This window comes from Salvelinus namaycush, chromosome 15, assembly GCF_016432855.1.
Source record: "Salvelinus namaycush isolate Seneca chromosome 15, SaNama_1.0, whole genome shotgun sequence".
NCBI lineage: Eukaryota > Metazoa > Chordata > Actinopteri > Salmoniformes > Salmonidae > Salvelinus > Salvelinus namaycush.
Genome location: NC_052321.1, coordinates 18,293,706 through 18,313,286, shown reverse-complemented (window position 1 = coordinate 18,313,286; position 19,581 = coordinate 18,293,706). Strand labels below are relative to the sequence as shown.

Genomic DNA, 19,581 nt, shown 5'->3' with positions numbered 1-19,581 from the left:
ATTTCGGGGACTGTCAGTTTGAGGTTTTAACTAACTAATATTCTTCCTAAGAAGATCAGGTATCAGCTAATAAACTGTTTTTTCCCTGTACAGGCCAACCACAAATTAGGGCACAAACAACAAAATAAGTAGCTTCTATTCTTGCTTTCTTGACATAAATCCTCGGCAAAAGTTGAACGACTCACTGGCCATCAACTCAAAAACACTGCCTCTTTAAATCCACTAGGCAGCCTCGTTTCCGATTTATAAAATATGTGACGTAATTTTTTTGCACAAGAAGAACATCGTCCGTTCTACCAACCTCTTTTGTTCACAGCCCGCTCTCGGTTACGGCTAAAATACGGACAACGTGTATCTAGCTAGTTACCGGGGAATAACATTCGATAACATAAAGCTAGTAAACGTCATACAGTGCGTTGTTTTGGGGTACTGCCGACCGCTTTGAAACTAAGTGAATGAAAGCCTTGCAGAACGTGAGCGACATGAGTTCCGACGCTAAGCCCGAGCCTAAAAAAGGCAAAATGGAGAATGAAAGCAAATATCTCCCTGAGCTTCTGGCAGAAAAAGACAGCCTGGATTCGTCATTTACTCACGCAATGAAACTGATATCTGCAGGTAATATATCACAAATATTTTGATTGAAATGCACATTCGCAGTGACTCCCGAATTTGCTTGTTAGTTACAGTAGGCTATATCTAGGGTAACGTTAGTTGAAAGAATGACGATGGCTAACTAACGTACTGTAGCTACGTTAACTAAATTAGTAGTCAAACCAATCTGGTTTGTAACGTTAACCCATTGATTACTACAACAAATTATTTGTGAAACGTTGACCGCTCGTTCATATGTCATAAATTAAGCGGTTTTGGCTAAACTTACACCACTGTACTATTAAAAAAAATATATTAAAAAATCCTTTGGACAATGGTTGCTGTGGAAAGGCATGTTTGCACGAGGTTCTAAGGTAGAGGCATGGCACCAAGTGGGGAGTGTAGTGATGTAATTACGTTAAAGGGATAATCCACCCCAAACCACTGATTCCTGTGATTTACTGTGTAATGTAACAATTGAACAACATATTTTTTTATTTAAGTTTGGTTGCAGCATGTGAACATCTCTATGGCAGGGGTGGGCCATAATTTTGTCTAGAGGGCCACATGGGGATTAAAAAAATATCCAGAGGGCTGCACCGATGTTTTTATTCTTCCGGAACAATGTGCATTTTTGTTTTTACTCAAACCTGCCGGCCAGATTGAATGTTGCCGAGGCAGCATATAGTTGGCGCTAGATCTGCACATCTAGGATTGTGCATTCCCGGTAATACACGTGTAGACCGGCTCATACATAAAGCATCCTTCATTCAGACTGCAAGGCATACTTTCCCTCAACCATATAATGGCGAATCGCAGGGGAAAAACGGGACACGTGTATCGCCTTCATTAAACACAATTGCCACCACCTTCAGCCAAGGGTGTGCAATATTCTAAATTGTCTGAAAATAGTGGGGAAATTGTTTTACAGTACACATCCCCGCGGTTTTCCCGACTGCTCGCAAATTGGGCTAACGAGGCACTGCATCTCAACGCTAGAGGTGGCACTACAGACACTGGTTCGTTTCCCGGCTGTATCACAACCGGCCGGTATTGGGAAACCCATAGGGTGGCGCCCAGTGTCGTTTGTCCGGTGTAGGCCGTCATTGTAAATAAGCATTTGTTCTTATTAATTGGCTTGCATATTTTTTTTATTTTTTTAAATAGAAAAATGATCCCTTTGACTAGAGGTTGCTTTATGTAGGAGTCGTTCACGTGGGACACTGGTGTATTACTGGGAATGCACGTCAGTCCTAGACAGTGCAGATTTAGCGCCCCCTATCGGCTGCCTAGGCTGTTGCTAGCTACACACAATATCAGCGTGTAAAGTAGCCAGTTAGTGCTGTTCCTATAGGCGATTTTACATCTATCATTTTCAACCTGCAGATCATGTGGCCTGGCAGCGGAGTTTTCCATTTGCAACTGCTCTTTGGCCACACGCATTGCGTGGTGGGATTTGAAGGAAAAACTGAGTTGAATAATTAGGTCCACTGATTACTTTAAGCACATCTAAGTGAAATATATACATTGTCATGACGATATAGACGAGCGGATGCTTTCTAGGCAAGTGTGACTATGATTTCAGAAGAATCAATTAGAAGTTAAATCATGGTGACATTGTCAATAGTCCATGTTATGAGTGGATAAAATAACTATCTTCAAATTGATGTGAGTTTAATTTACAGGGATGGATTAGCCCTTTAACATAACATGGATGTGATGGCCACTCATGAACTTCCCAGAAGACATACAAATTGTAAGGCTTGTTGAAGGTTGCTTGTGGATTTTTTTATTTTTCTCCGCAAGGCATTTGCCAGTCAGTGAATGGGGGTTGGCTTGCAGTTTTTCTTTGGAACAGTAGCTAGTTGGCTAACATTATATGAAATGTGGCTGCTTATTTGTTAGTGCTGTAAAAATGTGTAGTTAGTGTGCACATCTGCAATTTGATATATGCTGCAAAGTTACTGTACAATTCTGTAGGCAGGAAATTGTTACGTATGTTGGGACCTCTGCCAGCAATGTCATGGCTAAGTGTCAGACCAGGTTATAAACGACTTCATCCTGCTGCAGTGCCAGTTAACTTCTCTAGGGTAGGTGAGACGGTAGCGTCCGACCTCTTCAACAGCCAGTGAAACTGGAAATCCAACCACGGTGTCAGATTTTTAAAATGCTTTACGTTGAAAGCATACCTTACGATTATTTGAGAACATAGCCCAGCAGACAAATCATTACAAACAGTAACCAACCAAGTAGAAGATTTACACAAGTCAGAAATAGAGATAAAATTAATCCCTTTGATGATCTTCATATGGTTGCAATCAGCAGACATTCATTTACTCAATAAATGTTCCTTTTGTTTGATAAAGTCTCTTTATATCCAAAAACCTCAATTTTGTTCGCCTTTTCTTCAGTAATCCACAGGCTCAAACGCAGTCAAAACAGGCAGACAAAAAATCCAAATTGTATCCGTAAAGTTCATAGAAACATGTCAAACGATGTTTATATTCAATCTTCAGGTTGTTTTTAGCCTAAATAATCGATATTTGAACTGGACAATAACGTCGTCAATATAAAAGGTAAACAAGAAAGGTGCTCTGTCGTGCGCATGAAAAAGCTCTGACACTCTGTGCTTCCTCATTTTTCAGAATACAATCCTGAGACAATTTCTAAAGACTGTTGACATCTAGTGGAAGGCATAGGAACTGCAATTTGAGTCCTAAGTCAATGGATACTGTAATGGTATTGAATAGAAAACTACAACCCCCCCCCCCAAATGGCTTCCTGAATGGATTTTTCTCATGTTTTCGCCTGCCAAATCAGTTCTGTTATACTCACAGACACTATTTTAACAGTTTTGGAAACTTAAGAGGGGTTTCTATCCAAATCTACCAGTTATATGCATATCATATCTTCTGGGCCCGAGTGGCAGGCAGTTTAATTTGGGCATGCTTTTCATCCAAAATTCCGAATGCTGCCCCTTACCCTAGAGAAGTTAAGTGCGTTATCGCAGCTTGCCTCTCCCCCAGCACCAATTTCTACCAGACAGTTCCCCACTACCTGTCTGTCTCTCAAACTAAACAGGAGCGTGCATTACAAGTTGGTATTCTACAATCTGATCAGCCATTTTTTGTTAATTATGTCAAATTAATGGTGTGTCTCTGATTCTTGAGACTCACCCTAACTTCCCCATTGCACCCAATCATAACAATTACAGCATCAGGGTTGAAGACTACAGGCCAACTTGTCATTTTCAGTAGGATTTTATCAGGTCTGTTTGCCAGTGCTGAGGCTTTCATAATTATAAGGGTGTCTATCTAGTGAGCGGAGCTCAGTTTCCCCATAATGTTTTGGGATGTTGGCGGTTGTGCAAAGTCTCTAATGCCTGCAGCATTTCACTGTTGGGGCATCCGTGTTGTAGAGGATTAGAGACCAATTGTCACACAACTGTCTGTTTTATGCCAGTTGTCTTTGTGTGAGGAAATGTGGGCGCTAAAATGTCTAGATCAGTTGGCTTTTGTCTTGACTCCAGGATGTTCTCTAGTAGGGCATTGCTCAGATGTCGCTACTTTAATTATTTATACTTGGATTTGACCAAGCTCTGCTAATTGCTTGTGAATTATGAACATGACATGAAGCACTTGCAATACGTTCAATCTTTAACAATGGTACAGTAATGATTTACTCAAACTAAAAACCCATGTTTTCCTGTATGTAGAGATCGAAAGGATTCAGAAAGGAGAGTCAAAGAAAGAGGCAGAAAGAGAAACGTACTTGGACCTGTTTACCACAAAGAACATCAAGGTCAAAGAACGTGTGCTAATTCCCGTCAAGCAGTACCCAAGGGTGAGTAAAGTTTTCTCTTGGTCTCCATCGAAAGTCCTTAACTTGTTTTTCTTCTTTTTTCTCCCCCCCCAATCTTTAGCCTAACTTCTGAACGATTTATGATAGAATCATGCAGTTTGGGCCATTGTGTTTAAAATGTGATTACTTCAGGGGGGACATAATTGCACATTTGTAGACTGCAAGAAGCTCAAATGGATATAATATTGTACGAGAACATAATCTCAAAGCTTGTTTGTATATGGTCACATACACTCAGTGACCAGTTTTAGGTTCACCCATCTAGTACCGGGTCGGATCGCACTTTGCCTCCTGAACAGCCTGAATTCTTCAGGGCATGGAAACGTTGCTCAGTTGTCAAGGGACCTAACGTGTACCAGGAAAACATTTCTTACACCACTGCCACCAGCCTGTACTGTTGACACCAGGCAGGATGGGGCCATAGACTCATGCTCGATTGTCCACTGTTGGTGATTGCGTGCCCACTGTAGCTGCTTCTTGTTTTTAGCTGATAGGAGTGGAACCCAGTGTGGTCGTCTGCTGCAATAGCCCATCCGAGACAAGGACCGACGAGTTGTGCGTTCTGAGATGCCGTTCTGCACACCACTTTTGTACTGTGTTCTTTGTGGCCTGCCTGTTAGCTTGTGGGATTCTTGCCATTCTCCTTCAACCTCCCATCAACAAGCTGTCTTTGCCCACAGGACTGCCGCTGACTGTTTTTTTTTTTTTCTTCTCGCCATTCTCGGTAAACCCTGGACACGGTTATACGTGAAAATACCAGGAGGCCGGACTTTTCTGAGATGCTGGAACCAGCGCAGATGGCACCGACTATTATACGACACAGTTGCTTAGGTCACTCGCTTTGCCCATTCTAACATTCAATAGAACAGTAACTGGATGCAGGTCTGCCTGCTTTATATAGCAGGCCATGTGACTCACTGTCTGTAGGAGCGAACTGTTTTCATGAATTGGGTGGTGTACCTTAACTGGCCACTGGTGTACCTTAACTGGTGTGTATCTCTCTATGCGTGGGAATAATTTAGAACAGATTTCCAAAATTAAAATCCTTTGGCGCTGGTTTTATGTTTCCCCCCCCCCATTTTTGGGGGGGTGGGGTTGCTCAGAACTTGAAAGGCCAAATAAAATTGTCCGCCAGTGGGGCAACCCTGCCCTACTTCGTCTGGCTCTCCTTTACTGTCAAGGGACTCGTCACTGACATGGAATGAAAACAACTTCCACCCCTCAGGGTTTTCAGTGACCAACTTTAATGGATATGACTGCATGTAGTGGAATGATGCTTTTTAATTTCAGGGGAGTGAAGTTGAAATGGCATGTCACAGTGCTCATTCAGACATGCAGAGTAAAGACATCCGCATCATTCCATTCTGGAACTTCGTGCATATATTATGACTGACACGTCTCTTTGTTGGTGATTGGTCAACAATGGGGATTGTTCAATGAAGTGTTGTCATTTGTGCAAATTCACTTGAGAAATACTGCACCAAACATCTTAGTTGGATGTAAAATTGTCTGGCTTAGATCTCTTCTGTAAAAATTTCAATAAATGACTGATTTCTTGAGTTATGGTGAATTAATCTATTTTGAGGATGTGTTTACTGGCTATGGCGTTTCAAGATGGACAAGTGGTACTATTGTCATTTTGCAGGCTCACTCGTTCGCGTCACCTAGCAGAATTTGGCTAGGGGCCTACCAAGCTGACACATGCGCAAGGCTTAAGACACCCCCCCCCTGTGGCGTCTAGATATGAATTAATACAAAATGGCCCACATAAATGGGCAATTGCAGAAAGAGTGACCTTGGTTTGACCATCTGATAATTGAAATTCATTCCTCTTAGTTTCGGTGTGCCGAAACAGCTCTCATATCTACCGCCATTAAACATTGGCCGATCTCAGTCTCTTGGGCAGGCTCTCGCCCTCTTTTCCATTTGAGTAAGGAAAAAGGTTTAGGAGAAACCAAATGGCCCTAGCCGTCACGTTTGAGTGCCTGAGTGACAAATGTACGTATAAATGTTACCTGCTCTGGCCTGGTTTTCACCCTGTTGCAGCAGACTGACTGTCTTGGGCAGCAGACTTACTGTCCCTGATCTCCCTTAGCCGGGATGGGAAAGGCATGCATCACACTATGTTGGATAGGCTGTGCTACGATATCTTCCTCAGCATAGCAACATGATATAATATGACCCTGATGAATTAAACAATCTGCACCAACAGAGGCTATTTCTTTTCAAATTCTTTCTTCAGTTTAACTTCGTTGGTAAGATTCTGGGACCCCAGGGGAACACGATCAAGCGACTCCAGGAGGAAACAGGAGCAAAGATATCGGTGTTGGGCAAAGGTTCCATGAGAGACAAGGTGAAGGTAAGAATGTCGGGAGGAGCTGACCAGTTACATGTGTGGAGTCCCTTTGAAACAAACCATTTAGCAATCAAATGTGTATTTGGGAAATTTACGGAGTAGCATTGGACTTAATTTAAGCAATGAGGCCCGAGGGGTTGTGATATATGACCAATAAACCAAGGCTAAGGGCTGTTCTTAGGCACGACGCAACGCGGTGTGCCTTGACACAGTCATTAGCCGTGGTATATTGTCCATATATCACAAACCCCTGAGGTGTCTTATTGCTATTATAAACTGATTACCAATGTGATTAGAGCAGTAAAAAGGTTTTGTCATACCCATGGTATACAGCATTCAGGGCTCAAACCACCTAGTTTGTCATTTTCACGGTGTTAATTTCAGGAGGAAGAGCTGAGAAAGGGTGGTGAGCCCAAATATTATCATCTGGGCATGGAACTGCATGTCTTCATAGAGGTGTTTGCCCCCATACCTGAGGCATACCTGCGCATGGCTCATGCCATGGACGAAGTCAAAAAGTTCCTCATCCCTGTAAGTATCCCAGAGAGCATCCTGCTTCAGCCTCAGACATTTAAAGTTGTGATCTATGGGTTGATCTATGATGGCTTAGCAATGGCTGCTGCCATGTTCTAATCACGGACCTGCCATGTTAATGTAGCTACTACTTTCTTTACTTATAAGCAGGACACCATGGATGGTATCTGCCAGGATCAGTTCATGGAGATTGGCTACCTAAATGGAGGTCAGGACTCACAATCCAGGGGAAGGGGGGGCCCCCCAGGCAGGGGCAGGGGAGCACCCCCACCCAACTCTGCAGGAGCCAGGTAGGATTCAGTGCCTTTGGCAACCCCTTATTTTTCAAGACCACAATCTTTCCAACTTTAAATTTACAAATATATTTTATTTTTCTTCAGGGGGCGAGGAATGCCACCTCGTGGAGGAGCCCCTCGTGGTGGAGCTTCCCGAGGGCCACCCAGGGGTGGGTCCACCAGAGGGGCTCCAGCTGGTCGGGGTGGACCCCCCTCCACACCCGCTAGAGGAGGCACAGCTCAACGTTCCAGACCCCCCGCACAAGGGACGCAAAGGATGCTCCCGTCCCCAGCCCACTCCCACCAGCAGCACCAACATCAGCACCAACATGCGCCACCACCCAAGGCTGAGGCCTATGATGAATATGTATGTCAAACCACTCAATTGTTAAGTCATTGTGTTGTGTACCTAGTTTCTTTCAGAACTTAAGAGGAGCTGTCAGTTTAAGGTCGTATTTATTATAGGTCTATTTATCACGGCTGACATGTCACCTCTTCATTCATGGTATTCTGCCATTGATTTATTTCTACACTAGATCACTGATAGGGGGCGCTGTGTTGAATCAACTGTGCCTCCATCTTGGCACTAACAGCCCAATGGAAACTTTCTAGTACACTTGCGTTGTTTGTTCTGACATTACTCTAGCATTGTATGTTGTACGTGCACCTTGTCATTCTGTGGTTAATTGCTTATGTTGTCTTTTCCCCAGCCTGCCTATGAAGAAAGCTATGCTGAGCCTGCATATGAAGGTTATGACAGTTATTACAGTCAACAACCTCCACAAGCGTAAGTTTCTATCTCATAGTATAATGGCTCATTGTGAGTTTTTAAACAATGAAGTGGCCAATCCTCAGGATAGTGTAGGGGCGCAGACATTTTGCCTCACAATATTCAATGTAGTCTCAAAATGGTGGAAGACTGTTTGACCTTCTCTTCTCAGGGATACAGAGTACTATGACTATGGACATGGAGAGGCTCAGGAGGCCTTTGAACCCTATGGTAAGATGATAGTAAATTAATGGTGGTGAAAGTTGGTATAAACAACATTCCTATTTTCACATACATTCTCAGATATTGAAATTACATAATTGGGCCAAACCGGTCTTGTGTCAATGTTTTGTACTGAATGAATTGACCACCGCTCTTTATTGCCACACTGTATGTATCCAAACATTGACCTTTGTTTGTGACTTGTGTGCATTTTCTCTCGTAGCCCAGGACGATTGGGAGGGTTCGTGGCCCACCACTGGAGGCAAAGCCCCTCCTGCAAGGCAGGATAAGCGGGGGTCCTACAGAGAGCATCCATACGGAAGATACTGAACGGCTCCGGTAGAGGGTTGCCCTGGCAACTGTCTCCTGTTGTAAATCACTTTTAACTCTGAAGTAATTTCCCTCTTTTTCTTTAATTTTTTTAAATTGTTTGAGAGCAGGATAATTGGATGTATCGCATCGAGTGGGCATAGCAAGCAAATGCAAGGATTTTGATAATACGTTTCATTCAATGTTTGTTTCCAATGCATCTTTGAGTTAAGATCTAATGTAATGGTTGCTTGAAGATTTAAAACAAAAAAACAAAAAAACTTGATACCTTGTGTAGTTTAATGTTCAAAAATGTTATTTCAGTTTGTCTGTCGTCATGAGAGGATTCAGTTGCAGACTCATTTAGGCTGCATTTCAAAAGTATTTTTAGCTAATAAACTTGATCAATGACATCAATGTAACATCGGCAACTTAGAATGAATGGGGAAGAACCTAAATAAATTTCTGGACAATTTTTTTGTAGAATCTAAAATCCCATAGGTTCAATTTTTTTATTTTTTATTATGAGTTTTGAAATCTAGCCTTATTAGACACTGTTGAGACGGTCTGTCCTAAAATCTCAGTCATTTCAATTTGACTTGATTGTCTAGTACATTCTGCTATAGATATCTTTTGCGATTGGCTTACTTTGGTCTACATCTTATTGGGCTGACTGATGGAAATTCTGGTGAATTACTCTATTTGTTGGTGTCCTACCAAGATTTGGACATGGTCCTCACAGGGTCTTTATGTAAGGGAAAACTGCAGCCAACTCAATATTATGTACATAAACTAAGGACAATTGTATTGCTATCTAAAGTTGTGCAGTCTCCAAAATGCATAGTGCTATATGTGTACTCTTGCCTAAATAGGATACTAAATATATCCACAAATGTTTTGCTGCAGTGCGTTGTATCAATAAAGCCTAATTTGTTTTTGTTTTTTTATCCAACTAAACCTGGTATCTTGATTTTGTTGTATAGTAATGCCTTCCACTAATAAAACTGATCCTCATTTTGAGGTTCTTCACAAAACTCAAACAATCACCAGATTATTGCATGTACATAGACAAAAGCAACCAAAAAGAACGTCTGCTCTATTTTGATAAAGAGCACATCCTCTTCATCTCTCTCTTTAATAGAAGATCTAGAAGAGACCCATTATGTCACGTAAAATAACGATGGTTCCTTAAGGTAATGTATTTCCAAATACTTCGTCTGACAATGATAGTGCCTGGACTTGTATTATTTGAAGTCAATTGTTACGACAGCACATTTCCTCAAGCTTCCCAATGATCCATGTATTTTTAGTCATTTGAAATAACTGATTTTCAACAGTATTTCAAGTCAAGCTTGCAGGATTCTTACTTGACTTTAATAAAACCAGCCAGCATGACTTTGCATCAAAGAAAAATATCGCAGGGGAGAGGATGCTAAAAGCCTAAAGATCACGTCAAGAAGGTAAAACGAACCCCAACTGTCATTTGTTAGAGATTTTTTTTGTCTTATGCACAAAATGCTAGAACCTGCTAGTCATCCAAAACCAGTTGTCCAAAAATACATACCTGCATAATATGCTATGATGACCTGTTCCAAACAAAATAGCTGTACAAAAGTATTAGAAATGATTGTAATGCAACTCTTGCTAAAATTGAAAACAGTTTATGGTCCAATTATTTCAACTGCCCTCCCTGGCTTTTTTGTTTGGTATTTTTAGAATAATGTTAAAATAATCTAAGTCATGGTTATAAAGACTTACAACCTCCGCTTGAGTTGCATGACATTTGCATTGAAATATTAGTCTTGCATGGATGATCGTGTTCAAGTACATGTTGTCAACAGCACTTGCACAAGGGTCTCATTGTATTTCTGTCCCCAGGTATTCCGAGTAAGTCCCTCTCTGGGTTTGAGAAAGGCATCGGACTTGAGCTGAATAAAGTCCTCGGGGTAAGTCGTCCATTACTCTTCAGCAATGTCATGGAATTTGACTAGGCTAAAGCTGCTGTAGTATTTTGGGTTTTACTATTACTTAAATTGAGCAAACGATGAGTGAACAAGGTCTGCCATCCACCTGAGTATTCCTCATTTTGCGTGTGCTTGTTGAAGTTGGCCAGAAAGCTCCTAGTCCTCTTCACAACTAACTGCAATGTTTTGGGAATGGACCCTCAGGCTGAATTTTGTCAGGGTCTTTACCAGCTGTAGTAGAAGATCAAACCAGTGTTGTGACAAAGTACTTACTGCTAGACTGGAAGAAGGAGGGTGGAAATGTTGGTCATCTCCAATTTTTGTTCTCAGGTTTTGGGAAGTGCTCCGTTTTAGTTGCTCAACAGGGTGACTTGTGAATTTTTATCGTTTCAACAGGTATAATCCAGTGAAAGGCCTTGAAGACTGCACAGGTAATTTAAGCCTGGCAGCCCCATGTTTTGTTGGGGGTTTAACTGTCAGGATTGCCACAAGGCTTTTCTTACACAAGATATGCCCATCAGTTTGCTATAAATGAGGATATGTGTGTTTGCTCCAGCACTTATCGATAATGGCACTCCCTGGAATATGGCTGCTTAATGTCTGCAAGTCTCCAGAGAAAGAACATGAGGCTTACAGTGCATTCAACTTGAGAGGATGAAGTAAATGCACTGGTTCCTGACAGCAGCTTGGAGTAAGAGGAACTGAGTTGTATTCTGGAAAATGATGCAAACAATTACATTGATAGAAGGCACAATCTTTCTGCAATATCAAAACTGATCTACCCCCTAAAATTATAATTGCTACATTTCATTGACTTTTTTTTTTACCTCGTTTTAGTTGTTTTTGTGATTGTTAAATTGTAGTTGCCTCAAGGTCTTGAATGATTTCTGTGCAGAATAACTTTGATTTCTTAAATAAATCCCAATATCCTGATTATGCTATATTTTTGTCGGGAATTGTTTTACATTTTAGTAATTTAGCAGACGCTTATCCAGAGCAACTTACATGAGCAATTGGGGTTCAGTGATCTGTTCAATGGCACATTGACCCTTTTACTGAGTTACAGGAAATCAGTCAATTGAAATATTCATTAGGCCCTAATCTATGGATTTCACATGACTGGGTAGAGGCGTAGCCATGGGAGTGCGCTGTACCACCCACTTGGGAGCCAGGCCCAGCCAATCAGAATTTGTTTTTCCCCACAAAAGGGCTTTATTACAGACAGAAATCCTTAAATTTCATTAGCTGTCTGGGTGGTTGGTCTCAGACGATCCCATAGGTGATTAAGCCGGATGTGGAGGTCCTGGGCTGCCGTGGTTACATGTGTTCTGGGGTTGAGGCCGGTTGGACATACTGCCAAATTCTTTAAAACAAAGGTGGAAGCGGCTTATGGTAGAGAAATTAACATCTGGCAACAGCTCTTTTGGACATTCCTGCATTCATCATGCCAATTGCACACTCCCTCAACTTGAGACATGTGGCATTGTGTTGTGACAACTGCACATTTTAGAGATGCCAGATGCCTTTTATTGTCCCCAGTGCAAGGTGTACTGGTGTAATGATCATGCTGTTAATCAGCTTCTTGATATGCCACACCTGTCAGGTGACTGGATTATTTTGTGGTCTTGTATTTCAGATCATGAAACCAACACTTTACATGTTGCATTTTTATTTTTGTTCAGTATGAATATAAACTTGGGTACTCAACATTGACAACACATCTCTTATATCATGCTCCCTTGCCCCATCTATTTTCTCACTCTAAATAAATAAACAGCATCTTTCTGGGGACGAGGTATCTAATGGCAGTATTGTGTGAGAGCAGCTGCGCTGGTCTGGTTTCTCTTTCAAGCTCTCACTTCCCTCCACTGTCTTATGTTGGGAGATGTCTGGCCCCATTCTGTCAGGATGGTGAGGCTGAATATTGACAAAGGCAAAGCCGTGGGAAGTAGGGGTGCTCAGAAACACAAAATATTTTTCACAAAATTAGTGCACTGGGCATTTATTAGTATTATCGGAACAATATAAACGTCTGTAGAGCGGGCAAACATTTTTTTCCAACATCTCCACTTTGGCAAGAAAGGTAGTTGTATAATTAAGAACAGTATCTTGCAGGATCCAATACTTGGAATTGTAAGAGTTGTTTCCCTCTGCGGTTGTCATTCAAATAGAATCAAGAAAGAACAAAATCCTGTGCCAAGTTATGGGCAAAGACGCAACATCCATATCAAATGTAATATTTTTCTTGGCGATATAACATGGAAAACAACCACTAATTTGTGCAGTATTAATGCATCCTTACAAACCACTTAATTTACATTACTGTATTGTACATAGGCTGGTCATTAGGTTTGTACCTGTATACTTTATCATCAAGAAGAAAAACAATGTACAATACAGTAATTGAGTACATTGAAACAAGTAGTTTGTGATATCTGGCTCAGTTGGTATCGCTTACAATGTTAGGGTAATGGGTTCGATTCCCACGGCAGACCAGTATGAAAATGTATACACTCCCTTCTGTATGCGTAACACGAAGAGAAAAAAAAGGGAGCGTATTCCTTTATCGTTGGCTTTTCTACAGAAATGTTTGGTAATCGACTAGGAATGCATTGAAGATCGACCGGTTGGTGACCACTGAGGACATACGCTGTAGTTTACTGGAGGATTCAAACATCAAGCGGGCACGAAATGGCGCTTGAGTCGAGAAGAAATGTGGTCGAGCGAGCAGAGGACGGGTGCCGCGAGCGCTGGCCAGCGTGGTGTGCAAAAATTAAACGAGTTTGTGAGCGAGCACAACTGCATTAGTTTCTACCTCCCTTGCCTTGGATGTTCCTCTGTCACTAACTAAAATGGTTGATACTAAATTATTTAACTTCAAATGGAGGAATTAAACCTCATTTAAGAAAAGCGGTCATATGTAGCACCCAAGGTGAGTGAGGGTTGAATGCTCTGGATTTTAAAACCTCTAATATAATATTTACGATTAAATGGATGCAAAACTATTTAAGAAATAAGGATTGCATCTGGAATATAATCCCTAATTTAATATTCCAACAAATTGGTGGTCTAGAATTCTTACTCAAATGCAACTTTGATATGGGTAAAATCCCTATTAAGCTTAGAAACTTTCATAATCGAGTACTTCTAACTTGGAACCTCATGTACAAACACAATTTTTCCCCTCATAGGCATACAATCTGGAATAGTAAAGACATAAAATACAAAAACAAGTCTTTGTTTATCCAGAACTGGTTTGACAACATTATTTGGGTTAAACAATTATTGAATGATGGACAACTATATGATTATCCAGATTTTATTAGAACACACAATTTTACATTCACTCCCGAGGAGTATCAAATTGTTAGAGCTGTCCCAAAAGGTGCTATTCTTCTTTTAGGAGAATATAACAATACTCCAAGTGCAACTGTTGAGGTTTTTGTAGCCTCAATACAATTAGAAGGAACTGACATTTTAAACTAAATGTAATAACACGTATATAAGGTAACTCAATTTTACTATTCACTCTGCTAAAATGTACCGGAATGCAGCCCTAGGACAAGTGAACTGGAACAAAGTTACGTTATCTGGTAAATATTGTATATCTAATAAGGTGAAAGGAGTATCATACAAACTCATTCATAGAATCTGTCCTGAAAAGACCTTTCATTATACACAGATTTAAAATAGCTATTGTTAACATGTGTATTTTGTGATTGTGACCAAGAGACTCTTGACCATTTATTTTGGGACTTCTTATGTTAGAAGATTTTGGTGTGAGATCTTATTTTAAAAGAAACAACTATTAATGTTAATTTGAAAGACTGATATGTTTAATTTTGAACCAAATGATATGGACCTTGATTTAACTTTCATTGTTAATTTGTTTATCTTTCATGGAAGATTCTTTGTCCATAAAATGAGGTAGGCAGAGAACAAACCCCTCTTCACATTATTTAAGAGAATTAAAATATTATTTTGACATGATCAGTAAATGTAAAAACAATAAAGCAATATGCACCATAAGAGTATTTAACAAATTGAAAATAATTCTTGATATGTAATACCCCTGTCTGTTAGGTTTATGTACTCTTGTTTGTATGTTTCTGTTTTTTTGTATTTGTGTTCCCCCCCAAAAAAAATGTAATGCATTTTCGCACGCAGTAGCCTTACATTAATGCGAGAGCAGAGATGTGTTTGCCTGAAGAAAGTCTTACTACATGTTAAGACTCAGAAATGATTGCACTCACAAATACGGAGTGTCCCCACACGAATGCATTTTCTCCACCTCACACCAATTTTTCAGTTTGCTCTCAAATCTATTTTGCGCTCGCAACTGCTTACTATAACTTTATATCGGAGGAAATGCTAGCCAATGAACATAGCATGTAGCAGTCTACTGAAACGCGATTGGTCAGTTTTTTTTGGACCAATCACGACTTGGCTGCTCTAACCGGATTTTGGACAATGGAGATGAAAGGGGACGGTGAAAGATGGCTGAGTTATTCCTACAACTATGAAGTGGTGCCTTTTTATGTTCCCAGGAAATATCACTTATTATTTAGTGTAAAATGTGGATTCCAAAAGGCCTTAGTAATTACATATTTAAAATCTTTCATTATTTTATAGTCCTAGTTAAATTCTCTCATCAAATATTGTATTTATTATTTAGTTTAAGATTTTCAGTGTGTCCCTAATCACTTTCCACGCTTAGTTTGCATAGTCTGTGGATGAATAGTGCAGAATGCAAAGTCCATGGAGGAGAGGATGGTCGTGGACGGTTGGTGAGGGCCACGGCACAAGAAACTGTTCAGGTGGCGGGAGGTTTTGGTCATGATTGACCTGAACCGTTTGCCAAGGAAGGGGAGGTGAAAGGGGTCGGCGGTGATCTTCCTTGCCCTGCAGTCGTGCAGAACCTCGATGGAGGGCAGGTGGCAGCCAATGACCCTCTCAGCAGACCGGACAATCCGTTGCAGTGATGGAAGATGTGAGGATGGACTCGATGGTAATTTAGAACTGAATCAGTACACAGAATTCAAAAGAGGACTGAGGACAAAACAACACCAAACATTGCACTGAGGAACACAGATTTTTTTTAATAGTAATTGTCTGACTGGGAACTACCGTTGTCTATAAATTACAGAATCCTGAATAATTTATTTGGCATTGGAAGTTTTATTTAATACAGTCAGTAATCACATAGGGATTAAGTGATGACTTGGCGGGCTGTATATTCTTTAAATTAGGTTTTACTTTGTGTTCACTCCAGTAAGGGCACAGATGACAGACAGGTAAGATTCCAGTTGAGGTGGTTTAATAACATTGAAAATGCACAGGCACTGAACAGCACTGCACTGCATGTAGTATGGATGGGCTAAGGCACTTAGTGGTCTGGCATCTTGCTTCAACCAAAGTAAGTGTGTGTGTGGGGTCTGCAAGTAAAGAGAGAGAAAAAATAAATAATACAATAGTGAATGACAGAATACAATCTCCAATTCACATCTCTTATAAACAATGTGCATGGCTATACCATGAATATGATGACTTAATGCTATACTGGACCATACAGCGCAATAAAACGTGACTGTGACTGCACTAATTTGAGATCAAAGGGGTGCCGCAGCACGTGTACTACAAAGAATAGTACCATCGTCTTCAGTAAAGGGCTACAATTGCACAATGAACTTGAAAACCTCTAAACAGTGAAATACAGGGGTGATTTTAGCATGTAAATCTTGGTGAGGCTAAAGAAATTACAACAATAAGTGGGATGCATGCCAGCAGAGCCACTAAACAATACATTAATTGCACTATAACAGTGACAAACAGTGCCCACAAACTGTTAAGGCCTACATAAAGCTGTCCCAACATCTTACCACTGCTACACCTCGTTATCAGCGGAGCCGTGTCTGGCAGCGAAACAGTTCATTCAGCCTCATTTACTGCCTTTTAAAAAAACATAGCTGATATGGCTGACTTGCTTAAACAAATGTGGTTTCTAATGACAATTGAGATGTACAAACTATGGCATAAGGGGACAACAAGCGGATAAGAGACAATCCGTAATTTCGATTAAGACTAATGAGCGAGCTAGGACGGACATAGTCAATATAATTATTTGTTTAGCACTTTTGAAATGTACAGCAACAGAATTCAGAACATGGGCTGTTCTTAAAGTGCTCTCCCTGTACACCAAGTCAGAACCGTATGTTAAATAAAGGGGGCATATAAAGCAGACAATGAAAGCTCTACAAAATTCAATGATTACATTTCTCTAAAACAGGTTATAGGCTACATGTGCACCACCAAGTCAGAACAGTAGGTGAAATTAAGAGAGGTAAATAGACCAAATTGTTAGGGTGAGGCACATGGGATAATAACAGCTTACTTTTTTGAATTTGCGATTTCCAATTTGTTGTGTAATGTTTATGTCCAATGGCCGGTGAGCACCGATACGTTTTATCTATAATTTCTCTTCGGTATTTCTCTTCATATGACAAGGATAAAAAAGGGTTTGCCAATAGATTGTCGATTTCATTCATGATGATGACTGCTAGCTAACACTTTGAACACACTGACTGCATCATTGCATCACTGCTGCTTAACATTTTGCGCAGCTAGGCAACTAACGTTATACTGATGCAGGTATCTTTTGCAGATGGTCGCATGCAGTTAGACACATGGAGGAATCATTTTCGCAGTATCCTCAAAACCGTGTCTTTTTGACACAACTGCTGACAGCTACAGGGACATAAACACAAAAAAATGCTGTTTGGAGACAAGTGTCCACGATAGTAGGATTGCCAGGTCAGTTTAGTAGTGAGCTTGTGCTAGATGTGGCTAGTTAACTTTAGCTAGCTAGCTAACCTAGCAAGTGAGATGTGTGTGTGAAAGAAAGTCATATAAATTATGCTAGTTACTACCCCTGCTAACTTTCCCAAATAATCATGTTTGAAAGAGTGTGAGTGTGTATGTCAGATAAATAGTAATAGAAATGGTAGATACTACTGTACCCCTGATAATTTGGTCAGATAACCGTTTGTACAGTAGGTGACATGTCCATGATTACTATCTAACAACTATAGTTATGCTAGGAAATGGTTTGGCTTATCATGTTCATGTCTATGTAGAAGAAGACTGTAGGAGGAAGTGGAGAGGACCCAGGGACAGGTATCAGAGCGAGAGAAGGGCAGAGAAAGAGAAGAAGAGGTCTGGGTCAGCAGCTTCAGGCCAGCAGCCTTGGCGCTTCTGCCACATTCTTTATTTTCTGGATCCATTTATTGTGCCTAAGGCAACGAGTGGCAATTTTACAGCCAGACCCTCTACTACGTCATCCACAAGTGTTGTCGCCACCGGTGCATCCATGACGTCCAGGGGCCATTTGTTTGTTTAGCTGTGTTATGGCTACATATTATTTTCTTTTTTTCAGAGACAGACACACACACACACTTCTTTCAATAGTAAAAAAAAAAAAAAACATTTTTACAACACACATACCTGTCATGTTCTTTCCTGTACTTAATATCCCATTTAGACTTAATCTGCTTATTTCTTCCCTACACCTTTGCAGATCTAAGACAAGATTAAAGTAAAAACACATTATCTTCCTAATTAGTTTTTTTTCCTCCACCTGTATTTTGTCAGGCCAGTGAACATGGTGGTAAACTGTACTATTTGTATGGACCCTAGATCACCCTTTCCCTTTGTTATCATACTAACTGTATGTCGTATAACCTTAATTAGTGCTCCTGCTCATCTGATGTACCATGCCAGGTGTGTATAATACTGACGTTAATTTAATGGGAGAGGGAAGGGGTTTTAAGGTGTGGTCTTTACTCCCAAATGTCACTTAAATATAACTTCCAAATGAAGAGAGACAATGATACATAAAGTAATCTGGGGGAAAAATACAATTTTATGGACAACGGTGGATGGTTCTTAAAAGAGCTGTTTCACTCCACGGCATACTGCCATGGGACTTCACCTGCTGGCGATGAGAAGTAGGTGGTCAGCTTCACCCTCACCTGGAGTGCCTGTCTGGGGGCGTTGTTGGTACCTGCCCTGGTGACATCAGGTAGGTGACCATTTGGCGTGCCCATCTCCATCTGGAGTGGCTCCTGGAATGACCTCCGCAGGTAGTTGTGGAGAACACATGTGGCCTTCACGCAGGCATCGACATTTGAGGGGCTGAGACCAAGCAATCTCCGATACATTCTCCACCGGGCTGCCAGAATCCCAAAGGCGCATTCAATAACTAACTGTGCCCTGGACAGTCATTTGTTAAAGATACTTATGTAACAGGGTTATATTGGTGATGCCCCTTGCCACTTTATTGTTAAGCCAATGGGTTTTTGGTTTTAGTTTTGTCTTGCCTTCACCTACTCAACATAGCATCTTATTGGCTGGTTTGCGTAGCTTGCTTACGAGGGAGGATGTTTCAGTTAGAATCGATCCAGTGAACAAGCACCAAACCAGCGGTAAGTTGTTGGTTGCAAAGCACTGTATGTCAAAAGTGATTTTTATACTCTCAAGTGATGATTTAAATGTACAATTTATATCAATTTGTTTGTAAATGTTGCTAAATGTTGGTGGATGGTGGAATCTCCAGGGTGCCATCCTGAAGTGCCTGGCCGAAGGCAGAGTCCCGGAGGGTCCCGCCATCACTTCCCTTGCCATAAGCACCAACATCGACAACAC

General features: G+C 40.9%; 1 protein-coding gene across 3 annotated transcripts; it reads left to right on the top strand.

The window, feature by feature from the left end:
• Positions 1-281: 281 nt before the first annotated feature.
• On the top strand, positions 282-11,822 carry LOC120060256 (KH domain-containing, RNA-binding, signal transduction-associated protein 1-like). 3 transcript variants are annotated; one of them, XM_039009432.1, is made up of 12 exons: positions 282-615; positions 4,307-4,434; positions 6,695-6,811; positions 7,193-7,339; positions 7,493-7,632; positions 7,723-7,984; positions 8,328-8,404; positions 8,559-8,617; positions 8,832-9,001; positions 10,796-10,863; positions 11,278-11,312; positions 11,438-11,822. In XM_039009432.1, the coding sequence occupies exons 1-9, from the start codon at positions 456-458 to the stop codon at positions 8,936-8,938; spliced, it is 1,197 nt and encodes a 398-aa protein (XP_038865360.1). In that variant the 5' UTR covers positions 282-455; the 3' UTR covers positions 8,939-9,001; positions 10,796-10,863; positions 11,278-11,312; positions 11,438-11,822. The 3 variants fall into 3 exon arrangements, with proteins under 3 accessions (XP_038865360.1, XP_038865358.1, XP_038865359.1); XM_039009430.1 differs by having other exon boundaries at positions 7,490-7,632; XM_039009431.1 differs by lacking the exons at positions 10,796-10,863; positions 11,278-11,312; positions 11,438-11,822 and having other exon boundaries at positions 7,490-7,632; positions 8,832-9,957.
• Positions 11,823-19,581: the final 7,759 nt, after the last annotated feature.

Excerpts from the sequence above, each read along its gene's own strand:
- LOC120060256 (XM_039009430.1), top strand. The coding sequence starts at position 456 with ATGAAAGCCTTGCAGAACGTGAGCGACATGAGTTCCGACGCTAAGCCC. Across the intron at positions 616-4,306 it reads AATGAAACTGATATCTGCAG|AGATCGAAAGGATTCAGAAA; the intron begins GTAATATATCAC and ends TCCTGTATGTAG. Across the intron at positions 7,633-7,722 it reads CCCAACTCTGCAGGAGCCAG|GGGGCGAGGAATGCCACCTC; the intron begins GTAGGATTCAGT and ends ATTTTTCTTCAG.